Here is a 17,995-nt window from a genome sequence, read left to right on the forward strand (position 1 = left end):
CCATTCTCACAGATGTTTCCTTTCGTAAAAAGGAGCTTATTTGCAAAATTTGATCGAAATCAGAGCATGACAGCTTTCCGAAGAACAGCCAAATACAATTTGAATTTTATCGGTAAAATGGAAATCTAATTTACCAACATGGAATTGCTACAAATTGAAGTTAGCGTTTTCATGTCTTCATGGAAATCCGCCATACTTAAAGTGTCCAACTGTTTCCGGTTCTAAAGGGAGTGAGGTAGAGTTTACATTTTGAAGTATTTGTTCGCGATTAGTAGTGCACTTATATGTAATTATTAATAAAATTAACAAAATTGTAAATATTGTAAAGTTGGTTAAATATAAACACGCGTGTATTTATTTTTGATTATATATAAATGTGAATAGCAGAAGTATTTTAACAAAATATGTGCACTAATAGTGACGTGTTTTCATCTTGACAACATAAACAAAGGTAAAATAAATTTGGGAAGTATTTCGTTTTCTTCTGCGTATTTACAATGGTTATAAATGAACATAAAGATATAAACATTTTGTATAATGTTCATTTGCGTGTATCATAAATTATCAAAGTACATCTCTTTTCTTATAAAAGAGATTACGTCATTATATTACACATATAACATTGTTTGCAATTTACTATATTAACTTTATATTTCTTTTACTTGGTGTAATATGTGTTTTTTATTAATTATGTGCATTTTTAATACTACAATGTTTTGAGGTTAGTTCTATATTATATGACTTATTGTCATTCCAGAGCCATATGTCTATTATTGTTCACAAATCTTATATATACGTATATATTTTCCGCTATATACTTTACAATATATATATTAAATAAATGTATAAATAATATATATGTATGTTTAACCTCTTTCAAAATTTTTGTTTTTCGTATAAATAATTGTTTTAAAACTCGTCTATAAAAATTAAGACTTACACTTGAAAATGTGTAATATTGTTTATATTAACATTATTATATATTATACGTATAATGTTTATGCTAAAAGAATACATGAAATAAGTAAACATTCAAGATCTCCTTATTTACTGTTTTATATAAGATGTCATTGGATAGGTAGAAAGTTCTTAATTAAATGTATTGCAAGCATTAAATATGTCAGCAGGTAGCCCTTGTATATTCTGACATTCAATATCTATACATGTAGATAATATAATTAGTTTACCCCAGTCAAGCTTTCATCCAATTAGTCTATGAAAATGAGAGCAATAGGTGACACAGAGCTTGACCAGTTTATAGAAACTTTCACTGCCATTGACTTCATAATTTCTTACTTATAAGAATCTAAGTTTCTGTTACATGAATTATAATGAAGTGGTTTCTATTATTAATAATTATACAGTTTATAATGTGGAGTACATCGGAAGAACCACCAGGGACAATGGAAGGGGATTCATCTGAATCGATGGTGCATGCAAAAGAAAAATGTGAGCAAAATAAAAATCAATTGGAATCGCTTAAAGAAATTATGTTGAAAAATAAGCAGAGCTTAAAAAAGAAGGAAGAAGAGGTTCAGGTAAGAAAAGTGATGAAAGTCTTGTAAAAGTTTATTAAGATGTCATTGTTTCAAATTCCAATTTTGATTTAGGAATATGCAAGAAGGCTGTCCAAAATTAAATCTAGAGCCAAGTTATCTCGTAGAAGTAAAGGTGAAAATTTGCCTTGTAAAGATGTAAGTCATACATCGGAGGAAACTACTTCAGTGGATATATCTGAAGAAACAATCGATGACATCAGTCAAGCAAAAACTGCAAAAGCAAAATCTACTTTACTCCAAAAGAAGTTGGCAGAGAATAGAAAAGTATTTGAAAAACGTAATAAAGAAATAACCGAAACTAAACGAGCAGTGGAAGAAAAAGTGGAAGCTATTAGGCAACAATTGGAAGAAAAAGATATAACCGCAATGGGTTTTCAAAAGGATCAATTACCTGTTGCACCTATTAAGCCAGTCATGATAAGTTCGGATGTTAGTAATCAATTTTATTTAACTCTCTACTGATAAATATTTGTCTTAAGTTAATTAGAATTATATTCAATGTCTTATTATAGATCATGTCACCAAAACAGATCGAAAGTATTGAAGAAAAAGAGAATCAAATCGCAGTACTTAATAAAAAAATTTTAGAATTGGAAGCTACTGTTGTAGATCTGCAGGAAAATTTAAAAGAGAAAGATTCGGTTATCGAATCTAAGACGAGAGCAGTCACTCTTATGTCCGCGGATCTTTCGAAAAAGGGTAAAACGACTTTGGACACTCTCGAAGATACGAAAGACGAAATGCGAACGATGCAGGAACATTTTATATTGTTAGAGACATCATTGAAGAATAAGAATGAAAGTCTCTTGGAGCAGTTGCAAGGAAGGGATAATAAAATAGCAGAGTTAGAAGACTCAATTAAAGGGTAATTTTACATTTAAATATATTTTTTTTTTCAGTCAGAAAAATGTTTATTTACTATTAATGTTTGTTTAGATTTGAGCAACAATTGTCGCAGTCAGCAGACGCCGATGTCTCTCGTTCTACATTGGATACTTTATTAGAAACTAAAGAAGCTATGAAATCGATGCAAGAAAATTTTGTACTTATAGAATCTTCTCTCAAAGCAAAAAATGATCATCTACTTGAGCAGTTAGAAGATTATGAATTAAAATTAGCGGAAGCTAATGAACGAATATTTAAATTAGAATCTGGTATTGGAATAATCAAGGATCCAACGGTTGATGATTTACAGTATAAATTGGAAAAGCTGGAACATAGTAATAAACAGTTGCAAGATGAGAAGTATGAATTACAAAAAAATATTGCAGAATTACAAGATAAAATTCTAAATTTATCAGTGAATGGTAATAATGGTGCTTTAATGGAGAAAGATAACAGAATAGTTGAGCTTGAAAATTTGATCGAAGAATTAAAGCAATCTAACAAGTTACTCGAAGAAGAATCTAAAGCAGAGTTACAACAAAAATTAGCAGATTTAACTTTGAAAAATGAAGAGTACTCGAATAAAATAGCTGATCTTGAAGGTTTGGTACACGAACTTGAAGAACAAAAGAGTGATATTGCGGCAAGATTATCGGATGAAAGTAGTCTAAAAGGGGACGAAAAAGTGGCGAAACTCACTAAGGAATTAGAAGAATTAAATAAGAGTATGATAAAAATTAAGGCACAACATAGAAGTAAAATAAAAAATCTGCAGAAACAACTAGAGAATGTGAAAAAGGTGAAGTATATATTTTTATATAATTACATACATTTAACAGAAGCTTATGTAATTTTTGTTCCATTTCTGATTAACTGTTTAAAAGCATGTAACAATATGAAAATATGTCTTTTTGTTTTATTCAGATATCTGATACAAACGCGGAACTTGTCAGACTGGGGAATCAAGTGGCATTATTAGAGGAAGAGAAAGGTAACCTACAGCTGAGTCTGGTAGACTTTGACGAGCTTAAAGGTAGGAACCAGGACAGAAATTCTGTCATTGCTGTTTCCATTGTTCTAGTTTCGTTATCAATTGTACATGCAATGCATTGCCCATTTATATTGTTCTTGAAACAATTATCCGCAGCCCTGTTTTCCTTGCTGAGGAAAAATTCCAATGTCTACACATATAATATATATGTATATATCATACGTACATGTATACGTACTTAACGATATATACAAAGCATTCTTACTACATTTTTTAAAAGTCGATTTTGTATGAAATAGACAATTAGAATTGTGAATATTTGCGTTATTTTCAATGCTTTTCGCATAAGAGGAACATCGACATTGAGATTATTAGAATTACGCTAATTTCTGGTGATGGAATCATATTATATGATTATTAGGTAGATACTAAATTGTAAAAGATGTTTATACAAAATACTAATCAATTATATCGAATACCTGTTACTGTTTTAATATAACATGGTACCTACTTTACTTGTCAAAGTTTGCTACATTTTGGAGTCATAGAAATGAATTTATTTATTAGAATGTAATATTTATATTTTATATCATTTTTATATAATTTTTAGAATAGTTAACGTTATTGCATGAGAAATTAAGCAAATAATTTCCTTGTTTTATTATAAAAATCATTTGCAATACGTAATCAATGCTTTTATACATTAACAGATGAACAAATATAACAAAAAATTATATTTGCTCTAATTAATTGGGAAATTGCTTATTGAATGTATGATTTCAAAGCTGCGTATCATGCTTAATATAAAATGAAAAACTAATCCTTAAATAACAGCTAATATATGTGTCTCCAAAAAATTGTACATTGCAAAGGCTACAAATTTTTTTGGCGCCAAAACAAATAGAATGGTCCTTTATTATTTTACAATTTATGACTTTGGTTTTTAGAAAATTGGGTAATCGACTTTCGGGGCATTATAATTTATTATTTATTTGTAATATGAAACTACATAGGTTAATTTAATGCTGGTTGTTTTGTTGTTTAGCACTGGGCGTCCAACTGGATAGTTAATCCGTGATCAGACAAACTTGCACTTGCTAATAGGATTTCGTGTTCGATAGCGCTTATATACTGTGGTTACGTGCATGTATCTACACTCATTTCTTTCTATATACGAGTATAAGTATCTGCAGCTTCGTTTTTCATGTGTAAGCGATTACAAAATGATAAATTTCAAATCCTTAAATATGTGTTTAAAATCATAGAAATTATTAGGATGTTTAAACCTTGAGCAGCGTATTTTTGAAGTCGACAAGTTAATTTTTAATTTTTGTATACGAAGGATGAAGTTGCAGATTGCAAAGAAATGGTGAAGGACTTTTCAATTTGTTCGGTCATGGATAATTTGCAATTTTTACAATGTATAATCTTTCTAAGACACCCTATACGTTTAAAGAATCTTATAATATTACTTATCAAACTGGTAACTGTATGTAAAATTTAAGTTAATTGCTTTGCATTTACTATCAATTAATGTCAATTATTACATACATCATTGGCATGTTGTACGATCTGCATAGCCTCAGCAGGAGATTGGCAAGAACGTGTTATTGATCTTGAAAGTAAAGTTTCTGCACAAACGAAAGAAATTGAAATGCAAATTGAAGCCATTGCCACTTTAGAGAATCAAAAATTGGATCTTATGCAAGGTAATTTGTGCGCTCTTCTCTGCTAATTTTTACACTAAATTGATATCAAGTATATATAATAAATAAATTTAAATGATAAGGAGGACTGAATGAGAATTGCTGTATCACGAATACCTGTTTCTTCTTTTTAGAACTTCACATAGCGAAACAGGAGGTTTCATCCTTGGAAGCAGAGAACGCAGAGTCAGAAAATCTTCGGGTTACCGCAGAAATGAAAATTGTTGATCTTGAAGAACAGTTGGAAGCAATGAACAAATTGCAAAACGACAACAAATTGGAATCATCGTCGGAGGATAATCACGCGGAACTGCTTAAACAGGTGGAAGCTTTGACCCAGGAAAATGCAGAATTATATAGTAGAATATCAAAACTGGAAGAGAAAGGAACGTCTGAAACTGGATCTACCGAATCGTTCGAGGCTATACAAGAGCTGGACAAGAGCGATCTGTTGAAGAAGATAGAGGATTTAATGCATAAAAATAACGAATTAACTCTGAAGGTAAGCAAATACCAAGAGAAAGAAAATTCTCACACTGGATCCACGGAATGGTTGGAAACGATGAACGAAAGGGACAAGAACGAACTGTTGAAGAAAGTCGAGCAGTTGACTCAAGAGAATACCGATTTAGCGATGAAACTGAGCAGAATGGAAGAGAAAGGATCTTCAGATACAGGCTCCACAGAATCATTCGAACGTATTCCAGAGCATAATGAAAGTATGACGAAAATAGAGCTGCTTACACAAGAGAACAACGAGCTGGTGATTAAATTTACAAAGCTCAAAGAACAGTTGGAGAATACGATGGAAATAGATGCTAAGCTGAGAGCAGAAATTGAAGTTCTGCAACAAGCGGACAAGGATAAATCTTCAGAATTGGAGAGACTCACAGCCGAACTAAGAGACCTTGCCGAAGAAAAGGATCGTTTACAAAAACAAATTGAATCATTGATCGTAGAGAAGAACGAATTGGCTGCTTTGCATACTAAATTAGAAGAAGATCGTTCTGTGTCTGAACAAGAAACAGTTGATTTTGCTGAGAGATCGAAGAGATCCGTCGATGTCGAGGCAGAAATTGACGAAGAGAAAGATCTTTTGGAGAAAGAGGTGAAAGGGTTGGAACGATTACGCGAATCAACTCAGGATCTTCAAATCGATGAATTGAACGGAAGGATAGAAGAATTGCTGAAAGAGAATGAACGCGTGCTTTCGAAGCTGTCAGAACTGGAAACGTATAACGATAAGTTAAAAGAAAATTTAACAGAAACGACGCGAGAGAAGGAAGAATTGCAATCAAAAATTAACGATATGTCGCGCGACGAATCTGCCAAGGAGATGTTAGAATTTGAGAAAAAAGATGTTGTTCCAGAGAAAGAGGAAATGCCGCAGTCCGATGAATCGTCTCAGCAAACCGAGTCGATGATCGTCGCCTCCTTGGAGCGCGAAATTGAAGAATGTAAAAAATTAATCGCCGAGCAGACGGGCCTGATCGAAGAGATGAAGTTGAAGCTGGCGAACAAGGAAGAAGAATTAGAGGAGAAGGGTAAACAGCTGACGGAATACGAGGCGTCTGGAAAGAAGGCTGAGGGTTTGGAGAACGAATTGAAGGAGATATTCGACACCGTAGAGGAATGGAAGCACAAGTGCATCGAGATGCAAGAGAAAATGGAGAAGCTGGAAGCAGGGAAAGCTTCCATCGAGGAAGGTTTCAAAATGTTGCAAAACGAGAATAAAATTTTGCTCGAAGAGAACAAAGAAAAGGATGCGGAAACCGATCGCTTGAAACAACAGTTGCAGGATACTGTAACGACCTTTGAATCGAAAGTTCAGGAACAGCTTGCAGCGATATCAGAGAAGGAGAACGAGATCGGCAACTTGAAACAAATAATCGAGGACAAGGATCAAGAATTGCACGCGAAATACACCGAGCTGCAAAACAAAATGATCGCGATAGACAGCTTGCAAGACGAATGTAACAATTGTAAAATGTTGATACAAGAGAGGAACAACGTCCTCGCGTCGATGTCAGACGAGGTTGCGAATCTTAACAACGCGATGAAGAGTAAAGAGGATGAAATATATACATTGAGAAAGCATATCGACGAATTGAGCGAAAAGTTGGACGAATCGAAGCCTCTGAAAGACTACAGCGAATTGCTGGAACAGTTGAAGAACAAAGATATGATTCTCGACGAGCTTCACTGCAGAATAAACGCTACAACAAAGGAGAACAGTAATTTGTCTGAAAAATTGAAGAGTTTATCTCAGCATAATAATAACATTCAAAGTCAGTTGGCTGAGAAACAAAGAGAATTTGTTGATATGGTAGCTGCGAAGGAACACTTGGAGACGCTGATAGCAGAGACGAAGAAAGAGAAAGACGAGGCTGAGGGACGAATTTGGGAATTACAAAGCGTGATAGATAACAACATGAAATTCGTGGACGATTTGCAAGGAGAATTGAGAGGCAGTTACAAGCATATAGAGCAGCTGAAATTGAAACACACGGAGGACGTCGAGCTACAGAATCAAAGGCTCGAGAACCTGATAGAGGAATTAAACTCTAAGACGCAAGAATGCGAAACGTTGAGGGACGAGTTGGAGGAGAAAGAGCGACTGGTCGGTCGGAACATCACCGAGGAAGTAAAAGTCGCGCTAGAGGCGAGGATCGTTGATTTGGCAGAAAAATTAAAGGAATCCGAGGAGAAGATTCAATCGCAGTTGGAGAAGATGAAGAAGTTGGCGGCTAATCTGAAGAAGAAGACCACGGTTTGCCAAGAACTGGAGGGCAGGGTGACGGAGCTGGAGGAGAAGTGGACGACTGAGAAGGACGAGAAGGAGGCGAAGAACAAGCAGATACAGGACGTGGAGATAGCGATGCGCGAGAAGGATAACAGAATAACCGATCTTGAAGAGAAATTAACTCGGGCGAGAAACGAGAACGCGGATGCGTTCAAGAACATCGAGGAATTAACAAGCGATTTGAGCGATTCCAAAGAAAAGATTACTTTGCTGACCGAACAGATCGAGGAAATGGAACAGGAGATCGTTAAGCTGCGGGCGGACCTGGAATCTCGAACAGCGGAGTTGGGTATCGAAAGAGAAAGCAAGGAGAGTATCATTTCTGATTACGACTCCTACAAGCAGAGTGTTATTCGCGAGAACGAGCAGAAGCAAGTGGAGCTGGACGAGGTGAAAGAGAAGGCGCGAGAGCTGAGCGTGAGGATGCAGGTGATGGAAGCGGAATACGTGGAGCAGCTCGCTTCGATAAAGAATTTGACGGCGGAGAACGGGTTGCTGTTGTCGAAGCAGACGCAGATCAACGAGAAATTGGAGAACGTCGAAAAGGAATCGGAGGAGCGAAGATTGTTGATCGAGCAAATGCGAAGGGTGACCACCGAGGCTGTAACGGAGAGCACCCAGACCACGGAGGAGGAAAACACCGAAGAGGAGGGGAAAACCGAGGGTGCCGAGCAGTGCGATCGTTGCAAGCAATGTCAGACCCTTGTGCGAGCGTTGGAGTTGAAGTTACAGGAACGAGAGGCTGAGATTGAGAATCTCGACAACGAGCTGGCTAATTCGATCGGTAACTTCGTTCGAATGAATCAGAACAGCATGAGGAACAGAAGCTTGGAGGATCCTTACAACGACCTGCTGTTCCAATACAACTCATTGATATCCAGCCACGAAGAGGTGAAAGCGAAGCTGGACGAAGCTTCGAAAGAGAACAAGCAGCTGATAGAAAAGATCGAACAATTGCAATCGATGAACGTTACTTTGGAGGAAACTGTAACGACGACGGAGCAGAGTATCGAAGGGCATCGGGAGGATTCTTTAAATTCTGATCTAGCGAAGGAACGCGAAGAACGAGAAGCGGAATTGCTGAACCTCCAACGAGAGATTCAGACCCTTCGAGAGCGGGTTAACGAGCTGGAGCAGCAATTAAATTCCCAGACGATTTCGCTCGAGTCCGTGGAGGACAGCAAGAAGGATCTTCGGCAAGAAATCGAGTCTCTGAAAAGCGACAGGGAGACGAATGATAAATTAATAGAAGATTTGAGAAACGAGCTCGAAGGGTACAGAAATCAGAGCGGAGAATCTGTAGAAAAGCCGATAGCAAAGAGAGAGGCTACCTTCGATCAACAAGAAAACGCTCCGAGGTTGTTCGACGCATCGAAGATCTTCGGCTCTTTCGCCTCCGACTCCGATCTTCTGACCGACAACGAGGCGAAACGATTGCAGGCTTTGCTAGAAGAGAAGGAGGCTCGGTGCTCGAATCTCACCCAAGAGATGAACCATCTTCAAAAGCTGATGATGGAGGAGCGATCGCAGATGTCGCAGAACTATAGCCAGTGCGTCGAAGAGCTGGAAATCTCGCGGAAGGAGTTAACAACGACATTGTCGAATCTGGAAGTCCTCGAGCGGACGTTGAGCGAGAAAGATAAGCAAATCGATGCGTTGAACTTAGAATTACAAAACCTGAACCTTCGTATGATGGAACAACAAAACGATACCAAGGAAAGTCAATTGGAAGAGTTAAGAACGAGCTTAAATTCGACGAAAGAGGCATTGGACGCGATAATCGTCGAGCGAGAACAACGCAACGCCCTGTTGGAGTCGTACAAGTTACAGGTCAACAATTTGGAGGCGGAATTGAAGAACTCGACCGACTCTGAACTGATCCAGGAGCTGGAAAGTCGGGTTTCCTGTACGACCAAGGAGAGGGACCTGTTACAGTTACAGGTGAACGATTTGTCCAGGTCTATGGAGGAGCTGAAGTATTCTATGGGCGTTGAACTGGAGAAGATCGGTCGGGAGAGGGACGAAGCGAAAGAAATGGTCGCGAATCTCACGCGAGCCTTGGAAGATGCCTATAAACAGTCGATGACGTCTACGATCACAGATACGTCGACGAAGGAATCGACTCCGCTGGAGGAGGTCCCGCGAGATCAGTTGGAACCGGGGAGTCCAGCTACGAAAGCGGTGGTCGAAGAGGCGAAACAAGGAACTGCCTCGACGCCGCTTTCGTCGGAGGTACCGTTCGTGGACGATGGAACGGGCTGGGACGCGGAGAAGCTGGTCGACGAGGAGAGTTGGGGCTGGGACGCGGAGGAGGCTCAACTGGTCGGCGAACACGTGACGGCCAGTCTGATACCAAGCATGGAAATGCAATTGCGAGCTCGAGTGGACGATCTGGAGGATCGTATCAAGGACATGGAGAAGGAACGCGACAGGATGTTGGAGGAGAGTAAGGCAGTCCAGCTGAGAAACGCGAAGATGATCAAGAAGCTGAAGGAGTACAAAGTACAGGTGGAGAGTTTGCAGCAGCAGTTGAAGACGCAGAAGTCGAGCAGCGACTTCTACGAACTCGATTCGGCGATCGAGGAGGAACTGAAGTGTCAGATCAGCAAATTGGAGAAGAGTTTGAGCGAGGTTCGAGAGGAATTGAAGAACACCGTAGCCGAGAAGGAGGCGTTGACCAAGCGTCTGGACGTTATTGTTTCCGCGAACGAGAGATACATGGAGATGAAGGAACGACAGGACATGGACATGGAGGTTCTACGTATTCGAAACAAGGAGTTGTCCGACAAGATCGAGGCTCTCGATAAGAAGCTACAGAGTGGCGTGACAGCTGCCGAAGACAGCGAGGTACCTCGAGCCGAAAGCGTAGTTTCCGGCGAGGAAGACAAACCTGTCCCTCGAGAACGCGTTAGAAAACGATCCGTCGACCCGGAGGACTACGAGAGCTTGTGTAAAAAGTACAGAGAGGAGATCGACGACCTGAAGGAGGAGATGGAAGCACTGGCGTCGGAGAACGATCTGCTGCAACACTTCCTCGAGGAGCAAAAGGTGAAGATGTCCAGTTTGGAGAAGAAACGAACAGCGGAGGAGAACGAGTCCATTCAGATCGTGGACGATTTGAACAAAAGAATATCCGAATTACAGGCGATGCTGAGTAAATCACGAGAGGAGTACGAATTGTTGAGGAAGCAGTACGAGCAGAGCTTAATGGACGCGAACGACCAGGTAACAGCTATGCGACAGAATACCGATTTTCTCAAGGAGGAAGCTCGCGAGAAGATCGGTAAACTGGAAATGGAAGTGGCTGATCTCCGTAAACAATTGGAGATATTCGAATCGAGCAACGCGGAACTACAGAAGCATCTGCAGGAAGTCTTCCAAGAGAAGTCGAGCCTAGAAGAAAGACTGACCGATTTAATGGCTTCCTCGGAGAAACAGTTGTCCTCTATGAACGCCTCAATGGCCGAAGTGACGGATCTCTTAAACATCAGGATACAAGAAGTCGCGGACCTGAAGCAGGAGCTTCAGAGACAATACGTAGAGCACGAGGAGGCAAAGACGAAGCTGCAGGAGACCGTAGAGGGACTGAATCAGGAACTCGGAGAGAAGAGGCAGCAACTGGAAAGCTTGAAACAATCTCTGTCCGAGAAGGAGAACGAGTTCGTTCAACAGCAAAGCGTAGAGACTGTCAGCGCTCTGGTGAGCCAAGCGACCCAGGAACTTGTCCAGAAACACGCGATTGAAATCGAGGAAAAAGAGAAAGAGATCCAAAGTCTTCTAGGGAAATTATCAGCCCTAGAAACAGTTGTAAATGAGTATTCGTCGGAGAAACAAAGCATTCTAGCTCGATTGGACGAGCAGCAACAGGAGCTCCAGTTGTTGAGGCAGGATCTAACAGAAAAGAATTCATCTTTGGTAGCTTTCCAGACGAATCTAACTTCGATTCTGAGCGAAAAGGAACAGGAATTATTCGACAGAAACGAAAGAATCGATAGACTGACCGCGGATAATCAGAGTCTCCTGGAAACTATCGGGGAATTGCAGCGGCGTTTATATGAATTCGAAACCACTTCCATCGATACGAGCGGGTTAACGTCGCGTATTCAGAGCCTAGAAACGTCCCTCCTGGAAAAGGAATCAGATTTAGCACGATGTGCCAAGGAATTCAACGAGTACCGCGCTATTTTGGAAAACAATAGAATCGAGATCGAGCAGCTTCGCGCGGATAAGCGGGATATCGACGAGCTGAAGAGCGAACTGACGGCGAAAGCCGAGCAGATGAATCGTTTAAACGTGGAACTAGAAGCGACTCGCAAAGCTCTCGGGGAGACCAGACAGATTTTGAACGAGAAGACTTGTTTGTTGGAGAAATGCAATCGCGCGTTAGAGGAGAAAGACAGCGAATCTTCGGCAGTGCCGATGGTCGAATCGAATCAGCCGAGTGCTTCGAACATCGTCGACGGTTTACCTCTGTTCAGAATGACCGAGGACAATCACGGTTTCCAGCAGACGATCGACGGGATGCAGGCTGAACTGGAGAAGAAACAAGAGGAGATCGAGCATCTGAAGTACGTGTTGAACGAGAACACGTATCCGGGTATCATTCGAGAGATGCAGGACACGATCAACTGCCTGTACGACGAGAAAGCGGAATTGAAGTCGTCGTTGGACGCGTTGAACGAAAAGTTCGAGGAGAAGGCGAAGGAGATCGAATCATTGACCGAAAGTCTGAAGGCGAAGAGTCTGGAAGTTGTTTCGAAGGAACAAACCGGTCTCCTTTCCAGAGAACGAGCCTCGATGCAGGACCAGGAGAGGATCGTCGGATTGCAGAACGAGTTGCACGCGAAGGAACAAGAGATCAACGAGATGAAGTACGTTTTAGCGGAGAAGGACTCGCAGTTGTCCCTTCAGGCTAGTATGGAGCCGCAGTCGGACGACTTCGAGCTGCGCGAAATGGTGGAGAGATTAACTGGCGAGGTGTACGGCAAGGAACAAGAGGTTCAGCAATTGAAGTCGATTATCGCGGAATTGCAGAAGGAAGTGTCTCGTTTGCAGGAATTCGAGAGACTCTCCGAGGAGACTAAAGATGCGATAGAGAAGCTCGGCGATGAGAAGGAACAGGCGAGGCTAGAGGCGGAGGAATATTTGAAAAGGACACTGGAGCAGAAGGAAACGGAGATAGACGAGATAAAGCAAAGGTTGTCCGTTGAGAATCAACGAATGTTAGATGAGTTGCAGCTGAGGGACAGGGACGTTGAAAATTTGAAGAAGCAATTGGAAGAGTTGTCCACGATGGAACAGACGATGAAGGATAAGTTACAAGGGAAGGAGGAAGATCTGGCTCGAGTTAGCAACGATTTGGCGGAGAAAGAACGAAGATTGGCGGAGTTGAGTATCACCAAAGACGCGGAGCTTCATAATTTGAATGTTCAGATCCACGAGAAGGAGGCTCGCATCGAGGAACTGATGGTATTGTCCGACGAGGAGGAGAAGCAACTGAAAGAGTTGAGGAACGTTTTGGAGGCCAGGGAAACGGAGATAAACTCGTTGAAGAAACTGTTAGAAGATAAGGTGAAAGAATTCGAGTTAATTCAAAACGTTTTGAAGAAGGACGTGTCCGTGGTCGGTGCTTCGACCAGTCAACAAGGCGAAACTTCCGACGAAGAGAACAAAGCGTTCGCCTCGCAGGAATTGGATCTCGCTTTGTACATGCTTCATCAACGAGACGTTAGGTGCGAGGAATTGACCCACGAATTGATGCAGTTGCTCGAAGAACGGGACACCTTACAGCTCCGTTTGTCTAACGCGATCAGAGTGAACGAGGAGCTGAGAAGAATGGGCGGTGGGTCCGACGTTGCTCCTAGGGACGAAGCGTCCACTTCCGTTAGCGAAGAACCGATGGTGGAACATCCTTCGCCTTCCAAGTCCGAAGGACCGGTCGAGATAGCCAAAGAAGCTATCGACGCTCCCATTGGGGAAGATAAAGAGGCTCTTGCTCTGAAGTGCGTATTATTATTAATAATTAATTCATCGAATTTCTCAAATTTAGAGTAGATCATTGCAAGAAAAATGTTTAGGATCTATAAGAGTGGTAGTTGTGCTCTTAGCGGAATAGCAGAGAAACACGGAAAAGTAATTCAATTTTACAATTGAATGCAATATTAGAGCGCTTTTTGAGAAAATTTGTAAAAATTTCTTCCACGATAATGTATTTTTTTATAAGGTATTAGAAGTCAAATTGCAAAATCGGCCTCTGTACGCCCCTGGCTAATTGTAGAAAGAATATTTTTCAAAAATAATCATGAGGAGATATTGTTTCGTTGCATCAAAATCTTTGAATTACGACGTGAATCGCTCGATGTTTCTTAGTTTCCACGCGTGAGGTCCCCAAGTCCAACTTGATTTTAGGGACCTCTCGCGTGGAAACTGAGAAATATCGGGCGATCCTTGTCTTTCCCTGCATAGGACAAGGACAGCTAGATATCCAAGTACGTAGCCACCTTTACATAAAACGACTCGAAGTTAAGAATTTCGTAATTCAAAGATTTTTAGACGAATTTAAAACGATTTTGTTTTTAATAGTTTTGTGTGAAATAGAATTTTCTAATTCTCAAGAGCTTCCAAGGTTATATTAATGAAACGATTACGTATTTTTTAAACCATTAATTTAGCTTATCACCTAGAAGAACCGAATAGGAGCTTTTCAAGTTGACCCACATTTTACCTGTACCATTTGCTCGTGTCCCTAAATGAATTAATCCAGTCAAGACGTAGATGTATTCGCTTAAATATCACGGTTTCTTTACCAGAAGCAAACTCTTGACATTTTTCCAGCCCCCTACAGAATGTTAAAAAAAAATGCAAAGGTTTGATGAACAAGACTTTTCCTTTTAAATTAACTCTGCTGTTCTTCTCAATTTACACGTTAGCTTTGCAACTCTCGAAATAATTCATTTCAAAGAGATGTGAAATGCTAGAGAAGTAAATACAGTTTAAATTTCGTATTTCATATTATTTTTATTTTTTTTAATTTTACACTGTTCTTTTAAAATTATTTTTCCTGTATATAAAATTTGTTTTCATTTAAAAATTACGCGTTTAATTTTAAGTTAATATCCTTGTATATATTTTGTAAGTTTGGGTCATGATTGACCCAGCCTCCGCTGTTCACAGGTTAAAAAAAAACATTTACAAATAGTATTAGTACTCGTAGAAATGTAATTTTTATTTGGGAGAAGAATAGCAGGAAACAACCTAACCCTTACTTCGTAAACATGTTCACAGTGAAAACAATAGTTTTTAACGAATCCACTTAACACGATCGGTCCGGGTGACTTCATAAGATGTCAAAGTCGTCGAACCCGACGTCTGGGCGACGTCGTAAGATGCTTCTCTCGGCTGTTAGGATAATTGAGCCATTCAAAAGCCAAATTGATGAGGTCCATAAAATAAAAGAGTAAAGGAAAGAGATGATGTTACAATATTAAATGAAATTTACAAAAAGTGGCTCCTGAGTGGCTCAATTATTTACAGCTATCTGGAGAGTTGGAGAGTTCTTATGTCTAAACCGTAAAAATTTTGTCATTCACAGTTTTCTCCAAGATGCTAGAAAAGGATTTTTATTTTTTTTTTCGTACAGAGTAAGGGTTAGGAGAGTTATACTTTTAGTTAGTCTTGTATGCAAATTACTCTATTTCTTCTAGCTAAGAAGGTGTTAAATCATGCTCTTCGATTAGTACCACCCAAGCTCCTTATTTCACTGTAAAATGTAAAAGCTAGTTTTCCCTTTAGGCTGTCGCAGTTGCACACGGTGAGCCATACAAAAGACGTGCGATTGAGGGATGAACGAGAACTGAGGCACACGCAACAAATGTCTTTGCTAGCGCACAAAGACGTTTTAAGTACATTACCACCCGAAGCAGCTGCCAGGCTCGTCAATGCAAATTATACACTCTGTATGTATCATCAAATCATTTTACTATAGTACATTTTCTTAGGATTTCCCCATTTTCACGTAGTGAAATTTGTTGGTTTTTTTTTCTATTTCTTTTTTTGACTTCAAATTGTCCTTACTTTTCATTACACTGCGTGCGATATGTATTTAGTTCTGCGATAATCAATAAGAGATTCTTGTAAATTTTCATGCTGCACTGTTACAATAGTTATTATATTTGCATATTTCTGTGTATCTATATATTTATACATTTTCCACAGACTTTCGTGACCTTCAAGATATTCAACATATTTATCATAAAAAGATAATAAAATGTATATGTATTTTATTGATTATTTACAGCTAGAGATGTTCAGAGCCAGTCGAGCGTTCTACTGAATTGGCTGTGGGGAAAAAGGTAAATGCTTCATTTGTATTGATAGTGCAGTATCGAGCACGGTAGACTTACATAGAGAAAATAATGATTATGATTGATAATATTAAGATAATGTTTAAATATCCTTATACATAAAAATATTAGGGATTTCAAATTTAGATACCTAATGGCAATAGGAAAAATTATATTAACTTTTTTTTTCAGTTATTCATCCACTTTTAAATAATTATTAAATGATTAATTTAAGTAATTATAATCCCAATTTTAGGAATATTAATATTAAAATACAACACATAGATTGTATCGAAAAATTCGTTCAATCACGACATAATCGAGTGCTTTCATACTCGGTAAGATTCAAAGTTGATTTTTTCAAGAACAAAGCCTCAAATGAAAAAAATTTATTCCATATTTTCGATTTATCTTCTCACGTAGAATCATCTCTTCCACTATTGTATCGTCAATACTGGGACGCCCTGTATATAGCTCACATCTTAATCTTACAAACATTTTGTTATAGTACGCCAAAGGTGGTACATATGTGATGGGGTACCATAAACAAGAAAATGGACGCCATCCTTGCCTTCTGGATACATTCCTGCCAAGTGCCAACTGCCAAAACTATTCCTGTTATTTAGATTAAATCGAAGGCGATAAAACGCAATTGCTTTTTCAATAACGTTTCGACTGGTTCCTTGAAATTGCGAGACCGCGATAACACTGTCCTATACGTTTCAACTTTTTCTATGTGTCCCGATATTTATTGTACCTTTCCTATAGAGTTTTATTCGTTGATTATCATTTTGCCAGCTTACTATTTTTCCGAAATATAATAAAATAAATATTAACACGATACAGTTGCTTAAAGAAAATAAATTTATATTACAGACTTTTTATAGTTCCGTCACTGAATTTGTTTAATCGCGCGAGGATCTAAAAAATACGATTTCTTTTCTCAAAAATAATTTCTTCGAAAACAGATGATTTATAGATTCGTAATCGATGCATGAAACTCGATAAGAAATGCACGGTGGATGTCGGAACATCAATCGGCTATCGGACAGTGTAACTGTAAAAATGTTAAGTGTTACACTTAACGTAAAGGTCTAAAAATGTCTGTATTTTTAACGCGACAGTTGTTCGTGATTTCTTGAGGCTTCTAAAAAAGAAAGTCGCTCCTCTTCGGGACAGAAGAGCGTTGAAGGAAATGACTTTTAAACTGTATTATAATCGTTGTATAGCCATCGTGCTTAGGTGAATTGTAAACGAAATATTGTTTTTGAACAAGTGTATATTTCAGTTATTTTCTTAGCTGCGAAATTGTTGATAGTTTGTAAGATGTTTTTCCCGAGTACCGTTCCCATATTATTAGAATTCGTAAATAATAGAAGGAACTGCCGGCACCGTTTATTTCTCGTTGGAAAATCGTTCATTCTTTTCTTTTTTTCATCCCTTTATTGATTATCTTGCTTGGATCAACCGTGTGGTCATCGATCATTGTTTCTTCTCTATTCCGAACCTGGTCCTGATCCATCTACAGGGTGTTTCGTTCAATTGGGCCCAAGTATTGCTCTAAAATGATATACGATAGAAAAGGATGTTATTAAGGAAAATTAAATGGTATCGAACGGAGCATCGCGTGATGCACTCATCGGTTTTAAAGATTTCAAGATCATCTTCATTTGCTTTCCTTCATTATTATCATCAGACTCCGAATCGAA

At 39.0% G+C, this 17,995-nt stretch overlaps 1 protein-coding gene across 5 annotated transcripts; it reads left to right on the forward strand.

Moving 5' to 3' along the window:
* Nucleotides 1-196: 196 nt before the first annotated feature.
* On the forward strand, nt 197-17,874 carry LOC117605632 (uncharacterized). 5 transcript variants are annotated; one of them, XM_034327178.2, is made up of 11 exons: nt 197-451; nt 1,365-1,538; nt 1,611-1,988; nt 2,072-2,424; nt 2,496-3,243; nt 3,369-3,477; nt 5,016-5,144; nt 5,276-13,946; nt 15,736-15,899; nt 16,241-16,295; nt 16,795-17,874. In XM_034327178.2, exons 2-11 carry the CDS (start codon nt 1,371-1,373, stop codon nt 16,817-16,819), a joined length of 10,800 nt encoding a protein of 3,599 aa, XP_034183069.2. In that variant the 5' UTR covers nt 197-451; nt 1,365-1,370; the 3' UTR covers nt 16,820-17,874. The 5 variants fall into 5 exon arrangements, with proteins under 5 accessions (XP_034183069.2, XP_034183079.2, XP_034183087.2 ...); XM_034327188.2 differs by having other exon boundaries at nt 3,369-3,435; XM_034327196.2 differs by lacking the exon at nt 5,016-5,144.
* The last annotated feature ends 121 nt before the right edge of the window (nt 17,875-17,995 follow it).

This window comes from Osmia lignaria, chromosome 9, assembly GCF_051020975.1.
Source record: "Osmia lignaria lignaria isolate PbOS001 chromosome 9, iyOsmLign1, whole genome shotgun sequence".
Taxonomy (NCBI): Eukaryota; Metazoa; Arthropoda; class Insecta; order Hymenoptera; family Megachilidae; genus Osmia; species Osmia lignaria.